Source organism: Saccoglossus kowalevskii, chromosome 7 (assembly GCF_978046115.1).
Source record: "Saccoglossus kowalevskii chromosome 7, keSacKowa6.1, whole genome shotgun sequence".
NCBI classification, from domain to species: Eukaryota; Metazoa; Hemichordata; class Enteropneusta; family Harrimaniidae; genus Saccoglossus; species Saccoglossus kowalevskii.
The window spans coordinates 4,066,829-4,088,259 of NC_140647.1; the positions used below are offsets into that span (position 1 = coordinate 4,066,829).

Here is a 21,431-nt window from a genome sequence, read left to right on the forward strand (position 1 = left end):
ATGTAGTTTCCCGGGTCTACTCTGCATTTTGCCAGATATGTCGTCAATAATCATGTCCGTCCAAGCTTAAAGCGTGGTGGTCGTCGCGCAGCGCGTGTTCGAATTTCATGTCAATAAACAATGTATTTTACACGCGTTGTATACATGACTATGAGTCCCATATCGAACAGGACGCGGCACGACGACTGCCGCCCTTTAAGTTGAAGTTAGCGGAGGAGACACGACCCCCCCCCCCCTTCTGCACTACACTGAGATTCCACAACGAGCAGCTTCAGGTACACTGTTAGGCATCGTGTACCCTTTATTTATGCACCCGAGGCCATTATTGGTCGTTTCTCTCGATTTCAGAACATACATCCAAACCTACAACGACCTTTTAGATAACCTGCATAAGTATTTAAAGTGGCTGAAAAAGTATAAACGTAATGTTAGTGTGATGTGTTCGGCGCGCGTTAGTATGCCCTCACAGGTGAACTTCAAAATAGTTTGAAGCACGAGGTTTGTGTATAATAGTGCAAGTGGCGTGTTTTTATTATGGCAGGGCATGGTGGCGAGGAATTTACTAGTACTTCTCGAATATATAATGATTGTATGCCAACTTATTGTATAATGTTACTGAAAGTAGCTTTATTTATCTTTCATTCTTATATTATGAAACCCCATATATTACATCATGGGGGTTTGCAGGTCCATTAGTTTCGACGGATTAGTTTCAAAGCGAATTAAAATGGTTTAATTTAATATTATGATTGCCGAAAATTGACGAACTTTACAAAATAAGGTAGTACAAGCCAGTCCTTAGTATAATGTATACGCCCGGAGGTTACTACTTATTTACTATTTAATCATTTACATTTACCCCCCCCCCCTACAAACCCGCTTCTAGACTAAATAGTTACTAGTATCAGTGGTATTACGATTTCAGTACTACAAATCGCATGCGCAGTGCAACATGATGATGTTATATGTAGAAAAGGTCAGAATTCCAAAATAAGCACGTCACTATATGTTGGGAAACGGGCATAGACGGCTCCAGAATAACAGTTTCAGGCGTTTTCCCCAATATTTGTTTTTGGATTTCCCGAGCCTTTTTACATTTAAAACAATTCAACCCACTAGGTCATAAACGTGTCAATATTTATACCCACTTCTATACCAACTGATGTGGAAAGGGTGGGTTGCATAATCCCCGCACAGCTTTTCTATGGGTGAAGCCCCGAGGATCTCATGTGCATTACGGTTGCCAGTTAACCGTGTGTGTATGTACAGGGTACAGATACACAGTTCTGATGTTTGACGCCTAACGTGGATGGCGCTTTTGTGACGTGGCTCTCGTATCGCTGTGAGATCACGTTGGCGTAAATATTGTTGTTTAGTAAAAGAATGAATACGTGAATGTTCAGTGTATACACATATAAATTATATGAATACAAATAAGAATCCAAACAATCATACGGTCGAATGTCGTTATACATAATTTGGCAAAAGTGACACAACTCAAATCCCGAGCCAAAGGTCAAAGCTCACCCGAGCGCCGAACATTCCTACATTTTCCGAAAATTCCCGAGAACTTCCTTATATGGTAAGCGGAACCGGCTTTTTTCATTCATCGGTGACGAAATAGCGGTGGATGCACATGTATTTCAAAGTTGTCTGTCATATTAACCCGATTTCACCGATTTTATAGACGACTGGGAGCTTCGAAGTCAAGTATAACATTCGTGAGTATTTGGAGAATATGCCACAGCCCTAACATTTACAACAGTAAAATTACAATCGAGGAAAAACGACCATTTTCAGAACCATGGCTAAATCGTTATAATATCCGCAATGATCCATACTGCAATTTTCAAGCGCGATTTTATTGAATGGAGTTTTTGATTTCGACCCTGTATCTGAAATTTGTCGATCCAGAGTTGGCAGTCCGCTGAAGGCTTGTAATTATCTGTTGACATGCCATTCAGTCCCATGTTGGTAACGCGTGGACTGTTTGAGTACGTCATAAGTCGTCATAAGTGTTGGCAAGCATTTGACCTTCAAAAGTCCAAACCTAACAAAGGAAACTGAATGTTCGAAGAGCCCGCGTAACTCCAGTGGCCCACAACTAAATTTAAAATTTGTATTGAAAATAAAATCGTCACAAAGCAATGCAGTTCAGTACACTGTATTTGAAGTACGGATAACCAGTTAATGCAATCCAACCATGTAGACGACCTCTTAGTCACCGGTGTTTGATTGTAACATGTTGGCAACTGTGTATGTATGACTCAAGTTCGTAAAGGCCCGTTCTCATATTTTGGTTACTGGTTGTACACTAGTCAGAAGTGACAAATACTTTCGACTCGTGGGGCGTTACCCATTCATTCCACCTTCAAAGCAGTATTGAACAAAAATGTGAAATTCATTCAATTCAATACTGAAATTGAGGTCTTTCACTTTGTCAAATAACCTCTAAAACCTTCAGCATGAGTGGTTGGAATCTCAAGCTTCGTGTACATTTTAAACACTTGATCATCACATGGGATACGTATGGACTAATGTCTGGATCCACATCTAACACCCTTTGACATAGCTGTGGAATCATAGCCCTATGTTGCCGACCGCATTATTTACGTGACTGACTCTGGCCGGGCTATGGGGCCTTGTGCGACTGAATACCGGTTAATCCACATGCCAAATTTGGTCGTCGCGAAAATCACATTTTAAGACCTTCGAAAGTACTCACTATGTTTATTTACTTCCAAACAATGACCAGAACCTATTTGCGCTGTGAAATGATGACGGTGGTCATAAAAAAATGACTTTATTTACCGTACACAGAGTCGCAGAAAAATAACAAGACGAAAGACGCCATTTTGGACTACAGAGTTACGCGAGACCTATAGCAAATTACGCGAGACCTATAATTTTGTACCACGTGACCGAAATCAGTAGATAAATTGCGTTTATGCAACTAGTTTCTATTATTAAACAAAAATCATACAATTATAAATATTGTATGTGATTGCTTTGTTGGAACAATTAGAATAACGGGAAGAGTGAGTTTTATTCTTCCACCACTGTATCACATGACCGCCAAACGAGATTACATTTATTCTGCGCTAGGGAGTGTGGGATGTCAATGGCTGTCGTTTTCTCGTAATTTGCTTGGTTTCCGCGGTAATTGTAAAATATTACAAATTATTGCTTATTTATAAACACAAATTGCAAACAAAAGTTTGTATGTTATTCATCCAGCTATCAATTCACAATAAAGGTATGTCACACCATCGTAATCGAAAGCAAAAGCAATTTAATTTACGTATGCCAGATTTCTGTTTTTAAACGGTGATAGATCCCGTAGCTCTATGTTCGACGTACAACAACAAAATTAAAAAAAAGACGTCCAAATGAAATTGTTAGGGCGAAATTCGATTGTAGGTCGCACCAAAGAGCTACGGAACCGCAGCTACCTTTGACATTACCACATGTGGTTTTCTCCACAGTAGAGTCGCTCTCTGGACAGAATTTCCTGCTGTGTGCCATAATACTAGCATTCCATTGCCTTAGTGAATATGCCTTCTGAAGCCGCGAAAAAACGCCAGGCTAAAAAAAAAGAAGCTGCAAAGCAGAGGCAAAGGAAAGGGAAGGCTGAAGAAACAGATGTAAAGAATGGAGAAAGCAATGGCACTCAAAATGGTGAGTTTGGTCTATCTTAGAATAGTGAAAATTCTTTAACTTTCTCAAATGATTGTATTACAGTGACCCCTCGGTAAGTCGCGCCTCGGTAAGTCGCGATTCGGCTAAGTCGCGGGTACTTTGATGGCTCCCAAAATTTCTATTGTTTTGACAGCAGTTTTGAAGTACAAAGACTAATGTTTTGTTGCATAGTGTTTTTAACCAACCGTTAAAAAGACAACTTAACACCTACTGTTCGTCAATTGCTTAGATTCAATGGATGACGGCGGCCTTACTCAAGGTGTCAACAGGGGTGTTGAGTAGTGATCATACGTGCTTCTCGGCCAGTCCCATTTTGGTATACCTCTATATAACTCGTTACAATGAGTTGAATTCATTATCTGATCTCTATTTCTCAACTGAGCAGCATGTCAAAGCGAAAGCTATCCAGTCTGTTCGTACGCCATAAACTCACACTGATCGACAATGTCAAGAGGTGAAACCATAGGTGAAACAAAGTTAAGGGTTGCACGTGATCTAGCAGTGGGTTAGCCCACTATTCGTGGGTGGGACAGGGTAAAAAATGAATTTGTTTTCAAAGTTTACCAAGAGGCGGGACTGAACAGAAAAATGTGCGAAATTGTCCGACAATGGTGACATCGATAAAGCTGTTTACATTTCTTCAGGAATGGTCTGCCGGAACTCCACTCTCTGGTTCCATCACCCAATGCAAAGCACGCAACTCGAATTTGAGGCCAGTTCAGGGTGGTTCTAGCGATGGCAAAGAAAACATGCTATACACGCAGTCTCAATCCAAGGCGAAGCTCGCTCTGCGAACATGGACGCTGTCAGAACTTTTCCCGAAAAACTGAGAGAAATTATCTATGAAGGTGGTTATTTTGACGAACAAGTTTATAATTGCGATGAAACTGGTTCATTTTGGAAGCTGTTACCGTTGAAGTCGCAAGCAAAAAGCAAACTACCCACATACTATCAGACACAAACAAAATAAACAACGCATCACTGAAGTGTTTACAGAAAACATAATCATGATTTTATTCGAATACTGCATATGACACATATGATGATACATCAATTAGCTAAACCGAGGGTTTATATGCGCTTTTTATATGTTTTTCAATGCACGATCTCCCTCTTTCACGAGGTCCCTCGATAAGTCGCGGTTTTTGCTTGGATCCCGACACCCGCGACTTAGCAAGGGGCCACTGTATTAGCATTTGTATTCACGGTACTGTAAATTGTATTTGCTGGTAACCTGGAAATATCTCTTTATACACATGTTAATGTATCATTCAAACCTTGTTCATCTAGGCTCCAATGGTGTCAATGGTGCTGCATCATCGCTGGCTGCATTAGATATTAATACTGGAAGATCAGTGACTGGTGTATTAGCATCCCATCCACGTAGTAGAGATATTAAAATTTATAATTTCTCTGTCACGTTTCATGGTGTGGAGTTGTTGGCAGACACAAAAATAGAACTGAACTGTGGAAGGCGGTATGGTCTTGTAGGCTTGAACGGATCCGGTAAGTCTGTCTTTTTGTAACAAACTTCTGGAAACAAATTAATGCTTTAAGTTTTGCTGATGTCTTTAGTTGTAGTTATCAGCGTCAACTCCCAGTGACAATGTGGCAACTACAAATACCTTAAGTTCAAAAATGCTTTCTGCTTTCTCTTTGTGAATGGTCTAATCATGTGCCTGCTAAAATTGATGAATTACGATATAAAAGATAGAAACAAAGCCCTTACTTACCAGAAAGCCTGTTGAGCAGTTTTGACATTTCTAGTGAAACTGCTTAGACACTGGACATCAAGTTTGTTCTTTGTCTTACTTCCATCTGCCCAGGTTTGATAAGTTAGGTCTTATAAGAATTGTCATTATTTTTTTTTTCATGTAGGAAAGTCTACCTTTCTAACAGCACTCGGTCTTCGTGAAGTTCCAATACCTGATCACATAGACATTTTCCATCTTACCAGGGAGATATCGGCCAGTGATAAGACAGCATTGCAGTGTGTGATGGACGCAGATGCAGAAAGAAACAGACTTGAGAAAGAATCAGAGGAGATTGGACATCTAGAGTGTAATGATTGTTTTTGTATTAACTAACTGTAGATTTAATTCATTCATAATTTATTACAGTATTGTAGGCTGTTGGTTTTGTATACAACAAAAAAAGTTAAAACAAATTATCATTAGTCGATGAATAAGAGTTGTCTCCACCCCTTCTTATCAAGTATCATACAAGCACAGACGGATAGCCTTAGCTTGTCATTGTTTACAAATAAGCATCTAACCTTACCATGAGCCTTTCTGATTTTGGTGTAAGTTTTTGTCTTGTAGTGCCAAGATTACAACCCCACCCCTTTTGAAAAGCACCTATGATTCTCAGTACACTGTACTGTGTCATTATGCTATTGTGAAGAGAAATATTCTCACTTGTGTTAATTTGAGCTTCATTTATTAGCAAAATAAGATAATATAAAACCTGGCATGTAAATTAAGTCGTGTACAGTTGTACCTGACTCTATCAGATGATTATATCACTGTTATGCTTTACCAGATGCTGAATGTACCATGATGTCTAATCAGTTTTGTATGATGAAGAGTCAACATTTCATTCACAGTAGTCTTTTTTGTTAATTCTTAGTTTAAATGGCCTTTTGATATTTAATTAAATCCACATATAAAATTACAATATAACCTTTAATTTGACTATAAAATTAGTGAATTTAAAACCCAGTTAGTATGATCAAATAATTACCATTCAATATTAATGCTGTTAGTTACAGTAATTTGTTTAACCCTTCTCTGGTCAAGTTGATGTAAAAGTACTGGTACAATAGTGATTTATGCTAAACAAAACATATTTTTGGGTTATACTGTATATGAGAAACCGCAGCTTCTATTAAAATAGTGAAATGCAACAGAAGGGATGTGGTTTGGCTTTTATTAGAGATGTGGTTTTAAATAACTATTTTATGGTAGGGCGCAGAATATGCTGACTGCACATGTGAACATGAACTAGACAACTAGGACAATTGCTTCATACTAGTAGCATACAGGCTATATGACCTGACATACTACATAATCCTTTTACTCCATGACTTTTGAGTAGTTATTGCGTCGGGTCACACATTTGTCATCACATCACATTGATAGTAGTAACCATCTAACCTAATATTCGCAATTACTCCATACTTAGTGGGTTGTCATAAAGGTTCAACACATTGCCTGCTGAAAGTCTCCATAGATTTGACTGTATACAATGGCATCAGTATGCAATGGGTTGTGAAAGTTAGTGATAAATCAGCAATTCAAATGTAATAAGTTAGTGATGTGAATGTGATGTATGCATGTGCTCTAATTCAAACTTATTAATCAAATTATCATACTTTTCTTGACTGCAGCTGAAGCCGATAGACTAATGGAAATATTTGAACGTCTTGATGAACTTGATGCTGACAAAGCTGAAATGACAGCTGCTAGTATACTTCATGGATTGGGATTCACACCTGAAATGCAACTCACTGCCTGTAAGCACTTCTCTGGAGGTTGGAGAATGCGGATAGCACTCGCCAAGGCACTGTATATAAAACCTCATCTACTAATTCTAGATGAACCCACAAATCATTTAGACTTGGATGCGTGCGTGTGGCTTGAGGAAGAATTAAAAGAGTGAGTATATACTGCTTGAATAAGTTAGTTATTTATTTAGTTAGGTAATTACTTATTATAAAATTTTAACAATGTCAATTATCTTAAAAAATTCAAATTTCTTACCAAAAAGTTGTAGACAATTGATAATTTTATCTGTTTAGTTTAACAAGAGAATAGCCATTTTCAGAGACGCTTCACGTTTTGGTTTTGGGGAGTCGTATAAATATGAAGATACACAATGTAAAGTATTGGTATTGGTTTGCCTAGTCACTAAAATTGAATAGTAAATGCTATGCTATTTTGCCAGTGGTATGGGAGGCGGGGTGTAGTTGTGTAATTATCACCAGTGTTCTCAAGGAGTTTTAGGTGGGCGGCCCCGCCCATCAAGTTTTACGGCTGCCTAGTAACTCTCAACACCCCGCCCACCAGCGTACATCTAGCTGAAATTATTTGTAAAAAGCTTGCATTGTTCTTCCCAAGCCTAAACAAAAGAGTAGTTGCCCAACCCTTTATTTTGCTATTGCTTCAAGAGTCTAAACATAAACAATGACCATTGAAAGTCTGCAAGCAGTTATCAAGTGTATTCATGGCAATGTGTCAATCACCTGAATTCATTGTCGCCCGACATTGTTGCCACTTATTGCTCACGATACGCAACTACAGTGGTTTCAATTTACAGCTGTATTTTTAATAATCGTCTTTCGATCATGAAGAAAGAAGTAAATATATTAGCATGTTCCCAGTAAACTCGAACAAAAATTAAAATTCTGGCCGTATTTACGTTTGCTCGATTTTCATCGTGAGACCAGCAATGAAAAGGCAAACTGGTGACCTTTTGGCCTACCCCATTCAACGACAGTCGGCCACCCACCGCTGTTGGCGCTGTAACGATTTAGTATCTAAGTTGCATAGGGGAACAGCACATTCTGGGTGTTCGTGTACTGAATTCGGAAAGCGGTAATAAACATCAAACATGGCATGCCGGATTAGTTTACCGTGAGTATTTGTAATTGAATAATATTTTAGGTATCTTTTCCACATACTTTTTTCAATTTATCCATTTTTATGTCTAATCTTTCGAGAACATAGCAGATTCTTTTATTTTGCCAATTGCTAGCATTTTTTCTTTAATTCCAAAACAACGTGTGAAAACTCAATGTATCGTGACCGTACATGCGTAAATGCATCTTACCGTCCATCGGCACGGGTGAGTACTGATGCTACAAATAAAAAATGTTATGGGTTTTATTTTGACAAATCGTCCGTTTTGGCATCGAGGACAAATCACCTCGTATATTTTCTACATTATAACTCTTGTACTTGCTCTTGGTTACTCGAATTGCATTTCATGAATGCAGAATAATTTGCGAACGTATAAAATACAGATTTTAAACTTTTTGCATTTCGTAAATATTAATACATGTAGTGACCAATCTGTTTGTATTTCAAAAAATTGTAACGTGTTTCAATTAAATTAAAAAGAGAATAGTAAATAACTTAGTGTCTATTGCAGTTCATGACATAGATGCTAGAATGCCGTACGTAAATGATATGCAAATTTATGCTAATTAGGCCGCCCACCAGCTATTTTGGAATGTGGAGAACACTGATCACTATATTGATTCAGAACTGAATAAACCAGTTGCTTACATACCAAACTAAGGTGGAGCTCAGTTCTATAAAGACAAAGCCGTAAGCTTTTTGCCAAACGTATATTCATATGCAAATGATATAGTCACACTTGGGGTCAAAAGCCACATGTTTCCGGTGTGTACGAAACTTATTTTCATTATTATTTTTTAGAAACGTAGTCGTACTATTATTCTAGGTTTTGATTTTTATCAGTATTTTTGATATTGTATTTGTTTTTTGAGATCAAAATGTGAAAAAATATATATTTATGATGTAAACAATTTTGACCTCGTGATCGTGAATCCAAGATGGCGTCACCCACGCAAGATCCAGCGAGCGTGAACTTCCTACTCGGATCGCATATCGTGCTCAGATCTGGATGAATTAAGTGAAGCATAATGGAAAATAATATATTTATCAAGAAATCAGGAATTCTAATCAAGAAACGTGTGGAATTTGGAGTGACACTTGTGTTATTCCTTGGAGGAAAAGCCTCAATTTTACGTGGTATAACAATGGCGACAATTCGTAATTCAGACCTCCGTTGTCTTGACTTGTTCACAACATCGATGATTAAAAAAAATACATAAAGATGAATAATTTCAGCTAGAAAAACTATTATTGCTCGAACATAGTAGCGCAAGTATTGTGATTCATAACAGTTGTTGTACTTAACCGGAAAACAACAGAAATGGAAGACAAGCACTGAGAATCGTCAACCCAATGTTTAATTTACTGGGACCGTACAGGGTTTTATAAAGTTGCTGATTACTGGGTTAAGCAAAGAAACAGAAAGCTCGGTATTTCTGCGGGACATTTGCAATACTAAACATGCAGTGCACTTTTATTGTATACAGATTGTACATAAAATAAATAGAAAAAACAGGAAAAAAAAACTAGTCTTGTGTTATTTCCCCATATGACAAACAACATGTTAATTTATGAAAATTAGCCGCGACTCTGGTAAATTTCTGGGGAGAACACTGGAGCTTCAGTCCAGCACTGTAACTACCATGCATTCTGACTGTCTATGTGTTTTCTCTCAGCTATAAACGTATATTGGTGCTAGTATCGCATTCACAAGATTTCCTGAATGGTGTTTGTTCCAATATTATACATTTACATAACAGAAAATTACAGTATTATGGTGTAAGTAAAGTTTTGTTTCATATGGCTTGATACAAATTAAAAGCCCAGGTATACTATAAACAATGGTGATATTTCCTTGCAAGTCTCACTGTACTAAACGGCTCATGCAAGCCCAGATGTAGTCATACAGAGCTACATATCTACACCTCCAATATACAATTGTCCAGGGCAAGTGAATTGAACCTTTGATATTGTCATATACAGGAGAAGATTATTTGATTTGTGCAACAATAATAAATTTTCAATGACATGCGACGCATGTTTTTTTTCCCCTAGGGTAACTATGATACGTATGTGCGAACCAGGTTTGAGCTTGAAGAGAATCAGATGAAGCGGTATAACTGGGAGCAGGCTCAAATAGCCCACATGAAGGTATGATGAAAGCATGTGTAAGGTCATGTGGTTATCGTCCATATTTATTAAAGTTGTATTGCTGGCAAAAGTTAGTTAAAACTGTTCGCCAGTATTATACTTGCAGCATCAGACTAGTGGTCACTAGACCAGAGTTCAACCTAAAAAGTATGTAATATTGATAACACAAGTAGCTGCTGGCATCGGATATTGATTCTGTAATGAAGCACATTGTCAACTGGAGGATCTTGTGTGATTCTGTGTGTTGACACCAAAAAATGCTGAAAACTACAACCGAATTCATAGAACTGCTCGGTCATGTCAGGCTATGGGCAAAGTGGATATCTTGTGAATGCCACAGCTGTTGCATTTGTCACATTTACATGTATTACTTTTACGTCAAAGGTATCAAACTAAATTTTGTCAGCAATACAACTTTAAGTTAAATGTGTGTTGAAGAATGATGACATCGAAAGGCCGAATTACAGTGCCCTGGCTTTTAAAGCTATGGGAACAATGCTAAAAATACCTGAAGCGAATCAATATATCTGACTTCAACAAGCACACAGATCTGTAGCAATCACCAATTCTACACTAATCTAACTTGCACTCAAAATGCCATACACATACCATACTTTTTGTAGGATTACATAGCCAGGTTTGGTCATGGTAGTGCCAAATTGGCCAGACAAGCACAGAGCAAAGAGAAAACATTGAGTAAAATGGTAGCTGGTGGGCTAGCTGATAGAGTGGTTGCAGATAAGGTAAGATTATCTAAATATGGTTGACTCCTTGGCATGAATGTCACTGCTTTGCTTTGCTGCCCTCTGTGGACTTTAATCTGCAGTGGCTTACAATAATTGTGTGTAGCCTGTGACCCTAACATCAGTCAATGAATGAACTTAAACCAATCAAAAACTGAGCTTTCTAGAGAATGTGGATCAGTAGCATAATCTGTCATTAGAATACAAACTGCCAGTGAAATTTGAATGCAATTTCAGCAGTCACCTTGCATACCTCTTAAACATCCTGATTTGAAACTAACATTTCTTTTATCTCTAGACGTTATCATTCTACTTCCCTGACTGTGGTAAAGTTCCTCCTCCTGTCTTGATGGTTCAGAATGTCAGCTTCAAATATGGAGACGATCTGGTAAGGTTATATTATGTACTCAATATTTAGTTATGCAGCCAGCATTCACATAAGAACAGAACAGAAATCATGAAATGAATATAAATGTTGGTATTACCGTTGCTGTACTGTTCTATGGACTTGTGAAAACCAATATGGCTATGAAAACTTGGTTGGTTTGAATGAAGGCTTGTATCTAGGCCAAGGAATATAACATTGTGTGGTTCCTACAATCAACTTACCTTATTTTTTTGCCAGACCTTGAGAAAACGTCAAAAAATGATGTTCTACTGAAATTCAAACTGGATAATTTAAACATTGAACATGATTCATGTCCCTTGTATCTGCAAAACTGTCTCTATAAAAAAAATATATAAAAAAGAAGAAAATACCTACATACTTTATTTGTAAAATGTATGTTTTCAATACTTATTCTCTGAAATCACTGGGAAAAAAAATTACGACTTCTTAGTGCATTTTGAGTGTTGTGTGTTGAAGAATGATGACATCGAAAGGCCGAATTACAGTGCCCTGGCTTTTAAAGCTATGGGAACAATGCTAAAAATACCTGAAGCGAATCAATATATCTGACTTCATTAAGCACACAGGCAATACAGATCTCATTGTTAAGCGTATTGCATAGTTACAAAATGTACCGTAGTACTCTAATTGAGAACTGTTAACGTAACTGAGTTTAAATTACTAAACCACCATACTGCTCTTCCAAAGTGTTCTAATTTTGTTTTTCCTATACAGCCTTTTATTTACAAGAATTTGGAGTTTGGTATTGATTTGGATTCCAGGGTCGCACTTGTTGGCCCTAATGGTGCCGGAAAATCAACACTAATCAAATTGCTTCTCAGTGAACTCTCACCGTCAGATGGTCTTGTGAGGAAGCATCCTCATCTGAGAATTGGCAGGTTTCACCAGGTAAATGTCTGCATGTGTATTACCATACTCGACCGCGTTAGCGCCCATGCCCGGGCAAGCGCCCACCCCCTACTTTTGCGCATTTTTTATATTCGGGGTCACATTCGGCAAAGCGCCCACCCCTTCAAAATGTAACTAATTTAAAACTTGGTCTTGCGTAACGAATCTTGGTAATCGTTTTTATATGATACAGCGTGGATATCGACCGCTGTGAACATGTTGTGAATGCGTAGAACACGGTAACCGTGCGTAAACTACACTTCGACAATGACCTGTTAATACAAGTAAAATGCGGTAAATATTTCATGCCATATTCAGTTTGCCTCTCAAAAATGGCTAGTTACTAGTTTTTTGGAAAAACTATGTCGTTTATTCGCTGAAATCAATTCCAAGAGATCGTACTTCGACATCGATAATTCACTTCCGCATTGCGTTACCGGAAAGTCTTCGGGAATTTCCGAAGAATTGCGTCAGTACAACACAGCATTGTGATTGGTTAATAACCACTTGACCCATTAGGTCAAAGGACGCCACTGCAGGTGAAATCTGCAAATGCATCATGGCGAAAAGTGATTTTCATCAAGAGTTTGCGTACGATCCAACACCTTCGTCAGTGGAGATAATATGACAATTTTGACTTCGACTGTGTTCCAACAGACTCAAATGTTTTTAATTTCGTAAATTCTGGTGGTACGTAATTAATATTTTAATAAAATGTGCATATTTTTTGTGATCATTTCTGTTTCTTCATTGTGAAAATCAATGACGACTCAACTAATTTCGTAATTTGATTTCCCTCAAAGACGTAATCTGTTACTTGATGAATCAAACTTTTCATTTGCACTTTTTTTCGAGGGGGGTGCTCGGGTAAACGCCCACCCCTAAAAAATCGTTATTTTCTGAGTTGAGGCCCCTGGGCGCTAACGCGGTCGAGTACGGTATAGGTGTACCTTTCACAACTTTTAATTTTTGCTTCAATATTAACAGGGTTCTGCCCAGCTTGATTTGAGTGTTGGTCGCTAATTAATATTCATGAGCTCATTAATATTCATGACCTTAATTAATATTCATTTTCCGTTCTACTTGCTACGATTTAACGACTTTAATTATTTTAACTTTTATTTATTTTAAATATTTCAATGTGAAATTAATCTGCTTAAATAAAAGTGAAAAAATATATACACTTTTTTTTTGAATTCGAGTCTTAAATACGTATTTTGAGAAATTAACCTCTGACCTGGCAGACTTTTTTTTTCAAAGCGTGTCGTCCATTTGTTACGGCAAAAGTGGCAACAAGAATTTAATTGTTTTCTTTTCCGATGGAACGCTGGTAAATCACATTAATAGTGAGAAATTATTATTCCTTGTATCGCTGACTGAATATAGCTTATGAATTTAATTTTATGAACGAGTCATGAAGCCAAAAACATCAATGACTGTTACTACACTCGAGTGCAAGTGCAGATTGTAAACAAACGACAGCTTGACGCATCATTGCTGGTGAAGTGAGCAAGTTATTGTTCAACTCGGCAAATACTACACACAACTAAACTTGCAATGGTAATCCTTCCTTCTGTTTATTTATCATTGTCTTCTCTTCCATTATCTTGATGTATGACTTATTCTGATCTGGTTCGTTTGTTAAAACTAACAGAATGTCAATCGGAGGTTAAAACAAAAACAGATTAGGCCGATGTCACACGTGTACGTTGATTTTGAACAGCGGTATCTTTCAAGTTTTGTTGTGTTAATTTTTTGCATTGTGTTGTGTGTTAAAACCAACAAAGACAATAGAATGATGGTCCAGTGGCAGACATCCTGTGTGTATCATAAACAAATAGAATAGTGCTGGTCGCCAACTTTTTGTTCTGGTCGGAAATTCTGAGTGCCGGTCGCTAGCGACCGGCCCCGACCAGCGTGGGCAGATCCCTGATTAATAATCTGAGCAATAGAATTTCTGATTTTTTAGTTGTGTAGGAAGTAGTCCAAAACTGGGACTTGTGTTTTGGAGTCCATCAGGGCAGCAGATTTCTCGAACCTGTTGGTACAAAAACTACATAACACACTACATATACTCACCCATTTAATGACATAATGGTGTGAATATTTCTTGTGATCAAATTCAACATACTTCTCCAATATTTAAATGCTCTGTTCATAACTAGTCATGCATATCGTTCAGACTGAGCAAGTTCCAAATGAGATTTTCCAGTGATACATTATCAAACTGTCAGAAGCATTGTCTGGCATGAAGCCAATATCCCCACCCACAAACTGTGTACAATGTATCACTTAAAGCGGCACCTTCCAGTTAAGATTAATTTTACAACAAATTTACTTTCTGGATTAAAATAACAATGGATAACAAAAGATAGATTAACATTGTAAACAACATAAACAATAGTGTCCCATGATTCTTTGGTGCAATCCATGGGATTGAGCGGTTCCCCTTTAAGGTAGAAGCCTAGTCATAATTTTTGACAAAATTGGTCATAAATCGCATGACAATGTTCATTAGTTTATTATGTACAATCATGAAGCTAATGTCCCATGGTTAAATGAAATAGCATTATTTTGTGTGTTAAAGTTAAGCTTTTTGAGAAACAGTTTCTAATATTTCTTGAAAATTGCTATTTTTAGAACAATTTCATAGAACACAATGTTAAAGAAAAAATGCATTTTTTTACACTTTTTAAAAACCAGATTTTTTGAATAATTCAGAACAACAAAAAGTATTCCATCATTAACAATATATGATTTATTCAGCCTATGTCACCAGGCTAGATTTTGAGATATTGCGTAATATCTCTGCCATAGGAACCTGTGGTAAGTGTTATAATAGTGTCAAAATGGTGACTTTCCACTAAAATACAACCATTAATTTCTTGAAAAAAAGGCTGGTGACCCCAACTTTTTTTAGGTCAATATCCTTATATTACCTTGGAGTACAGTTTATTGCAAAATGAATTAATTCTGGGTATTTTAATTTATGAGTAGGTTTCTACCTTAAATTTTAATGTACGTTGAAGAATGATGACATCGAAAGGCCGATTTAGTGCCCTGGCTTTTATAGCCATGGGAACAATGCTAAAAATACCTGAAGCGACTTTAATATTTCTGACTTCAACAAGCATCAAGATTGTCTGTCATAATACAAGATTGTAAATAACTTTCATAATAAAAAAGAATAATTTAATTCTTTATTTGCCAGCACTTGCAAGAAGCTCTTGATTTGGAATTGAGTGCTTTGGACTACATGATGAAATGTTTCCCTGAAATAAAAGAAAAAGAAGACATGAGGAAAGTCATTGGTAGATATGGCTTAACAGGAAAACAGCAGGTAAGTAATACCGTACTTCCCAGAGTATAAGCCCAGGGGCCTGAACATGTAAAATCGGAAAAAATAAGGGGTAGGCTTATACTTGAGGACCACTGCAGAAAAAATAATTGTTGGTGCGTTTAAAACTGTAACGATCTTCCCAGCCTCGAAACATTATCCAAATTACATTTTTCGTTCACAGCGCCGGCTTCAGGGGAATATTACCGTTAAAGTCCTAATATAAACCGCATACGTAATAGTAACCGCACCCCCAATTCCGGCTTCGGGGTTAAAGAGTTCTTAACAAAAATTGAAAACTTGAAAAGTACCTATTACTAACCGCACCCCCAATTCAACAAGACCGTGACTGACTTCATTGTTTCAACCAGCTGTTCCAAAACGGCATTGTTCCTAATCCTATTCATTTGTTTCGACAACGTGCCTAAAGATATTCACACCTACATGTATTTATTGTTCAGCGGTGATAGGATGTCAGACCACAGGCGGTCAGACAGGCAATGAAACTGCTTTTGTTCTGGCAGCGACCTCTGTCAATACTCTTTCTGAATACGTCTGTGTTTCGTAAGTTTTAGACAATGAGCTTTTATCACCGTAAAAGTGTTAAACTGAGCATTGAAGAATAATTTATCTTTCGAAAACAAATAATTTCTTGATTTAAAAAAAAATCATGCCGTTTTCCCATGGAAATCAAAGGCAAAAGATTGCGCTACATTATCGGTAAATCTCTTCCGTGTTGCATTCACCATGAGGTCGCTGAACTGTCATTAACATATTCAAATGAGCTATGTAATTTAGACACGTGGGCACCATCCAGCATTTTGATTGGTTAATTAGCGACTTGACCTATCCGGTCAATAATACATCACGTGAGCATTCAAAAACATGCTGGATATCGTATCGGCTGTTTACATGTGACTGAAATCATTCACTTACGGGGAAACTAAGTTGAATTTTACTTGCATTTTATAAAAATTCAACGAATTTATTTTTCGTGCGTTATTGTAATCACTACTAAATAATAATCACCAATATCAACACTTCGAAAACAAGTAAGTTATTCACTTGTGACCCGCAGCATGGCCGGATCGATCTACCGTTATGTGATCATTTGCTACTAAGCAGTGCATTCGTGTTTTTATTTGAAACTTCTGTTAGAATATACTTTTCGTTACCAAGAAAATTAAAAAAATAAATGCATATTACATTAAAAATACTGAGTATTATTTGTATCATGTGGAATTTTTTTTTGATTGACTGTAATTTTTCAACATTTCGTATCGCCTATTTTAGAACCAAAATAAGGCCTTTCACTCTTCCCCGGCGCCTATTCAAGAGATTGTATGGTGTATTGTTTGTTCTGTGCATGTGTTGTGGACAAAAATTGACCACGCCCATTTAGTGATTGCAATATGTACGTAATAGAAACCGCACCCCGAACTTGAGCTTTTGATCCCAATTTTTAAATTGATACATTGTAATATAAACCGCGGTTTATAATAGGACTTTAACGGTACGTCTTTTTGAGAAAACAAAGATGCGAAACGAGCTGTCATTGATTTCAATGACACTTTTTAGAATGAACAAACAAATATGAACAAAAAACAAAAATTCTATTACAAAGCGGTTCACATACGGTCTGAATTTACGGTGCAAAAATGGGTAGGGTCTGTGGGAAAACGGTCAAAGGCAAGATCGTGCGCAAACTCTCGATACAAAGCTATTTCCGCCATGGATTCATCATAATTTGACCTGAACAACTTCCTTTGACCTAACGGGTCCCGTCTTTCGTTACCCAATGAAAATGAAAATGTTTTCCGATTATTGACGAAGTATTTTTATCAACGCATTGCGGAAGTGTATTACCGCAATGTTATATTGCGATCTGTTAACACTGATTTCGACAACAGAATAGAAAACAGAATAGAAAACATGCCGTGCACTCTGAAATTAATGCAAGTTTTCTCGTAAAAGCTGGAACCAAACTACCGTACCAATCATGATTTTTATGCAATGAAATGCACTTTGAAATGCACTTTTTACATGCATATTTTAATAAATGTCAACGCCCGGTAAAAACACCCTGGGCCTATGCTCGGGGATGCCCTCGACTCGTTAAATGTCCAAAAACAGAGGGCAGGGCTTATAATCGGGGAGGGGCTTGTACTCTAAGTACAGTAATGACTATCATTTTGGGAAATATCCCCTCCCACATATTTAAGTACTGTTCACTAGGATGTGGGAAGTGCAAATGTTTGAATAGTTATTTTTTGAAGTATACATGTGCTTTTATAGTTTGTTGTTCAAGTTAAATTCGGGAGGGGGGGTCTAGCTTGCTATGCAGGTATAAAAGATTAAGATATTTGAGTCTGATTTTTGCTACAGGGTTGTATAACAGACTTTGCAATCTCTCTCTCTATTCGAAATAGGTATGTCCAATGCGCAATCTCTCGGATGGTCAGCGTAGTAGAGTTATATTTGCATGGATATCATCGCAAACTCCCCATCTACTGCTACTTGATGAACCTACCAATCATTTAGACATTGAGACCATAGATGCATTGGCAGATGCTATAAATAACTTTGAAGGTGGAATGGTTCTAGTTAGTCACGACTTTAGACTCATAGGACAGGTAAGAAAAGTTTTAACTCCTTTCACAGAAAGGATTTTCGCCCCAACATCTTTTTCTCTGAATTGTCTATTATCAATCAGGCAGAATATACGATATTGTTTCAACATTTATTTATAGAAATGAACACATTTCTAATCGCACTATTTTGGGGTAGGGGTCAAAATTTTACTGAATGTAAAAACTTATTACCGGTACTATAAAACTAGTTGATTTTGATGTTTTTAGGAATATTCATTGGTTTTGAAGTTAATTTGTCAGGAAAACAATGTGTTCTAATACCATTTTGCATGCTCACATGAATTTAATTTGGCAGATTTCACTTATCAGTGAAAAAAGCGACATTAAAACCCAGTGAATAATTTATTTACAGTATTGAATTATTTTGTAACCATGTTTCACAGATAAAATTATAGTTACTGTATCTTTACATCCAAAAAACTTTCATGAAGGAATAATCTGTGCTTTGAATTTGTACTTGTAAAACTACTGGTACATGCATCACCAAAGACTGTTTACTTGCAGTGTAAACTCACTCTGTAAGTTGTCATTCATTTTCGGAATCTTATATACTTCTATTCATTTGCAGGTTGCTAAAGAAATCTGGGTGTGTCAAAAACAGAAAGTGACAAAATGGAAAGGAGATATCCTAGGCTACAAGGATAATTTGCGAGCCAAAGTTTTGAAAGCAAAAGCCAAGGCAAAATAAATCTCAACTCTGTTCTGTCCAATGCTTGAAGACTGCACCACCGAGGTGTAAACTGATAACTCATGTGGCATCCATCCAATGATAATATGTATTCAATTCACCATGAATTTTGTCCTTTCCCTGACCTTGTCCCACTTGTTGCATCAAATATTTCACACCATATACACAATAATTGTTTTAGAATAGTCTTGATTAGCAGTCAATTCCTCCTGAGCAGGTTGATGATATGGATCCAATAATGTGCATCCCCCTACTTCTTTAATATATTTATCAAGTATTCTTTCTTTAATTTAATAGACATAAAACTACATTTTATTCAATCCTAATAACTGCATTGCATCTTGGCTTAGGTGAAAGGTTTGTAACACAATTTTACACAACTCTTCTCTCTATTTCAATTTCTAAGATCAATTTCTGCGCTTTGTATTCCTCGATTGAAAAAATATTACAATAGTCTCAGATTAGCCACACTTAATGATACATTTTAAATTATTTTATTCTTGAGACATTGAGCTTCCTAGTTACATTAAAACATGTACAATTCACTATCTTTGTTGAAAGTAGAATCGGTGTTTGACTAGAGTACCACCACCACCATATTTAAGTCTTGCTGCATTCATATTATGAAACTCTCCCTTCTTTTTTTTTTCTGAACAGATTTTATTAAATTATTTCCACAGAAGCGTATTTTATTATTTTTGATATACTCTATTTATTGTGCTCTAAGAGTCTTATCATTGTGTAAAATATTCAGGTGTGGTTTTAAGAATCTGGGTTGTATCAACCAAAATAATGCTTCAATGAAATAAAAGATGTATTGATTCAGAATATTTGCTTGTTTTTGAAAGGAGTCACTCTAAATGTTTATAAACATGAATTTATTATTAACCTTTTCACCACCAGTTCCTCTTTTCATCACAATTTCACAAAATGCTCCTGTTTATAGTCTGCACTTTCCTTCAGAAAACTGGGACAAAAATAGCCAAATTTTTTGAGTAAAAACAGAAAATTGACTCAAATTTTGTCTCGTCTCCACAATTACAATTTATTTCATGAAATATTGAAGAATATAAGAAAGAATTGGGGCGAGAAAGTCTGGTGGGGAAAAGATTAAGGCTGTAGTACAGGTTTTCGAGAAGAAAAATTTACACTAATTATTTTCATAATAAAGTTTATTTTGATTAATCATGGTTGAAAAGTGCATTGACCAGTACAAATTGTCAAATAAAAACCAGATCTTTAAAGTGAGAAGTGCATCAGGTTGTATTGGTATAGTACTAGAAAACTGTATTCTGTATTCAAAGTATGAATTGAGGAATGACCTCCCTGAAATGTGCCACAAGATTTGGACCAGTTTAACATCTATGGTGTATATAGTGATCAATTAGTATACGCTTCCTCTGTGGGTGGTTATACCAAATCACTAAAATATTACACGTTTACTAAACATGGGTGAGTGACCAGAAACGTTTAATATTCATAATTAAATATGGGACGTGTATGAACACGTGCTTGTGAAAGTGTTCAGTTTACCTCCAAAGTAAACTGACGATTCACTTGTTTGGAAAGTCCCTGCTTTGTACTGAATCAGACTATTCAAGGTCTGTCTGGAGCTATTTTTTTTTATAAATATGGCCGACTGCTGGCCATTTTGGTCCTTAAATTTGCAAACTTCAGATACTTGAGGTAGAAGCCTAGTCATAATTTTTGACAAAATTGGTCATAAATCTCATCGCAATATTCATTAGTTTATTATGTACAATCATGAAGCTAATGTCCTACGGTACAATGAAATACCATTATTTTGTGTGTTAAAGTTGTGCTTTTTGAGAAACTTGTCCTAATATTTTTTAAAAATTGCTATTTTTAGAACAATTCCATAGAACACAATGTTAAAGAAAAAATGCATTTTTTTACACTTTTTAAAACCCAGATTTTTTGAATAATTCAGAACAACAAAAAGTATTCCATCATTAACAATATATGATTTATTCAGCCTATGTCACCGGGCTAGAGTTTGAGATATTGCGTAATATCTCTGCCATAGGATCCTATGGTAAGTGTTATAATAGTGTCAAAATGGCGACTTTCCACTAAAATACAACCATCAATTTCTCGAAAAAAAGGCTGGTGACCCCCAACTTTTTTTAGGTCAATATCCTTATATTGCCTTGGAGTACAGTTTATTGCAAAATGAATAAATTCTGGGTTTTTAAATTTATGAG

The 21,431-nt window shown here is 36.6% G+C and overlaps 1 protein-coding gene across 2 annotated transcripts; it reads left to right on the forward strand.

Annotated features, from left to right (window-relative positions):
* Nucleotides 1-1,605: 1,605 nt before the first annotated feature.
* On the forward strand, nucleotides 1,606-19,535 carry LOC100369458 (ATP-binding cassette sub-family F member 2-like). Of its 2 annotated transcripts, none has more exons than XM_006814490.3 (13): nucleotides 1,606-1,721; nucleotides 3,486-3,678; nucleotides 4,990-5,205; nucleotides 5,578-5,760; nucleotides 7,088-7,355; nucleotides 10,016-10,118; nucleotides 10,395-10,490; nucleotides 11,114-11,233; nucleotides 11,532-11,621; nucleotides 12,357-12,530; nucleotides 15,742-15,870; nucleotides 18,297-18,500; nucleotides 19,087-19,535. In XM_006814490.3, the coding sequence occupies exons 2-13, from the start codon at nucleotides 3,555-3,557 to the stop codon at nucleotides 19,204-19,206; spliced, it is 1,827 nt and encodes a 608-aa protein (XP_006814553.1). In that variant the 5' UTR covers nucleotides 1,606-1,721; nucleotides 3,486-3,554; the 3' UTR covers nucleotides 19,207-19,535. The 2 variants fall into 2 exon arrangements, with proteins under 2 accessions (XP_006814553.1, XP_085357098.1); XM_085500972.1 differs by having other exon boundaries at nucleotides 1,616-1,721; nucleotides 3,489-3,678.
* The last annotated feature ends 1,896 nt before the right edge of the window (nucleotides 19,536-21,431 follow it).

Coding starts and splice junctions, on each gene's coding strand:
- LOC100369458 (XM_006814490.3), top strand. CDS start 3,555: ATGCCTTCTGAAGCCGCGAAAAAACGCCAGGCTAAAAAAAAAGAAGCT. Junction 3,679..4,989: donor AAGCAATGGCACTCAAAATG/GTGAGTTTGGTC, acceptor TTGTTCATCTAG/GCTCCAATGGTGTCAATGGT. Junction 15,871..18,296: donor GCTTAACAGGAAAACAGCAG/GTAAGTAATACC, acceptor TATTCGAAATAG/GTATGTCCAATGCGCAATCT.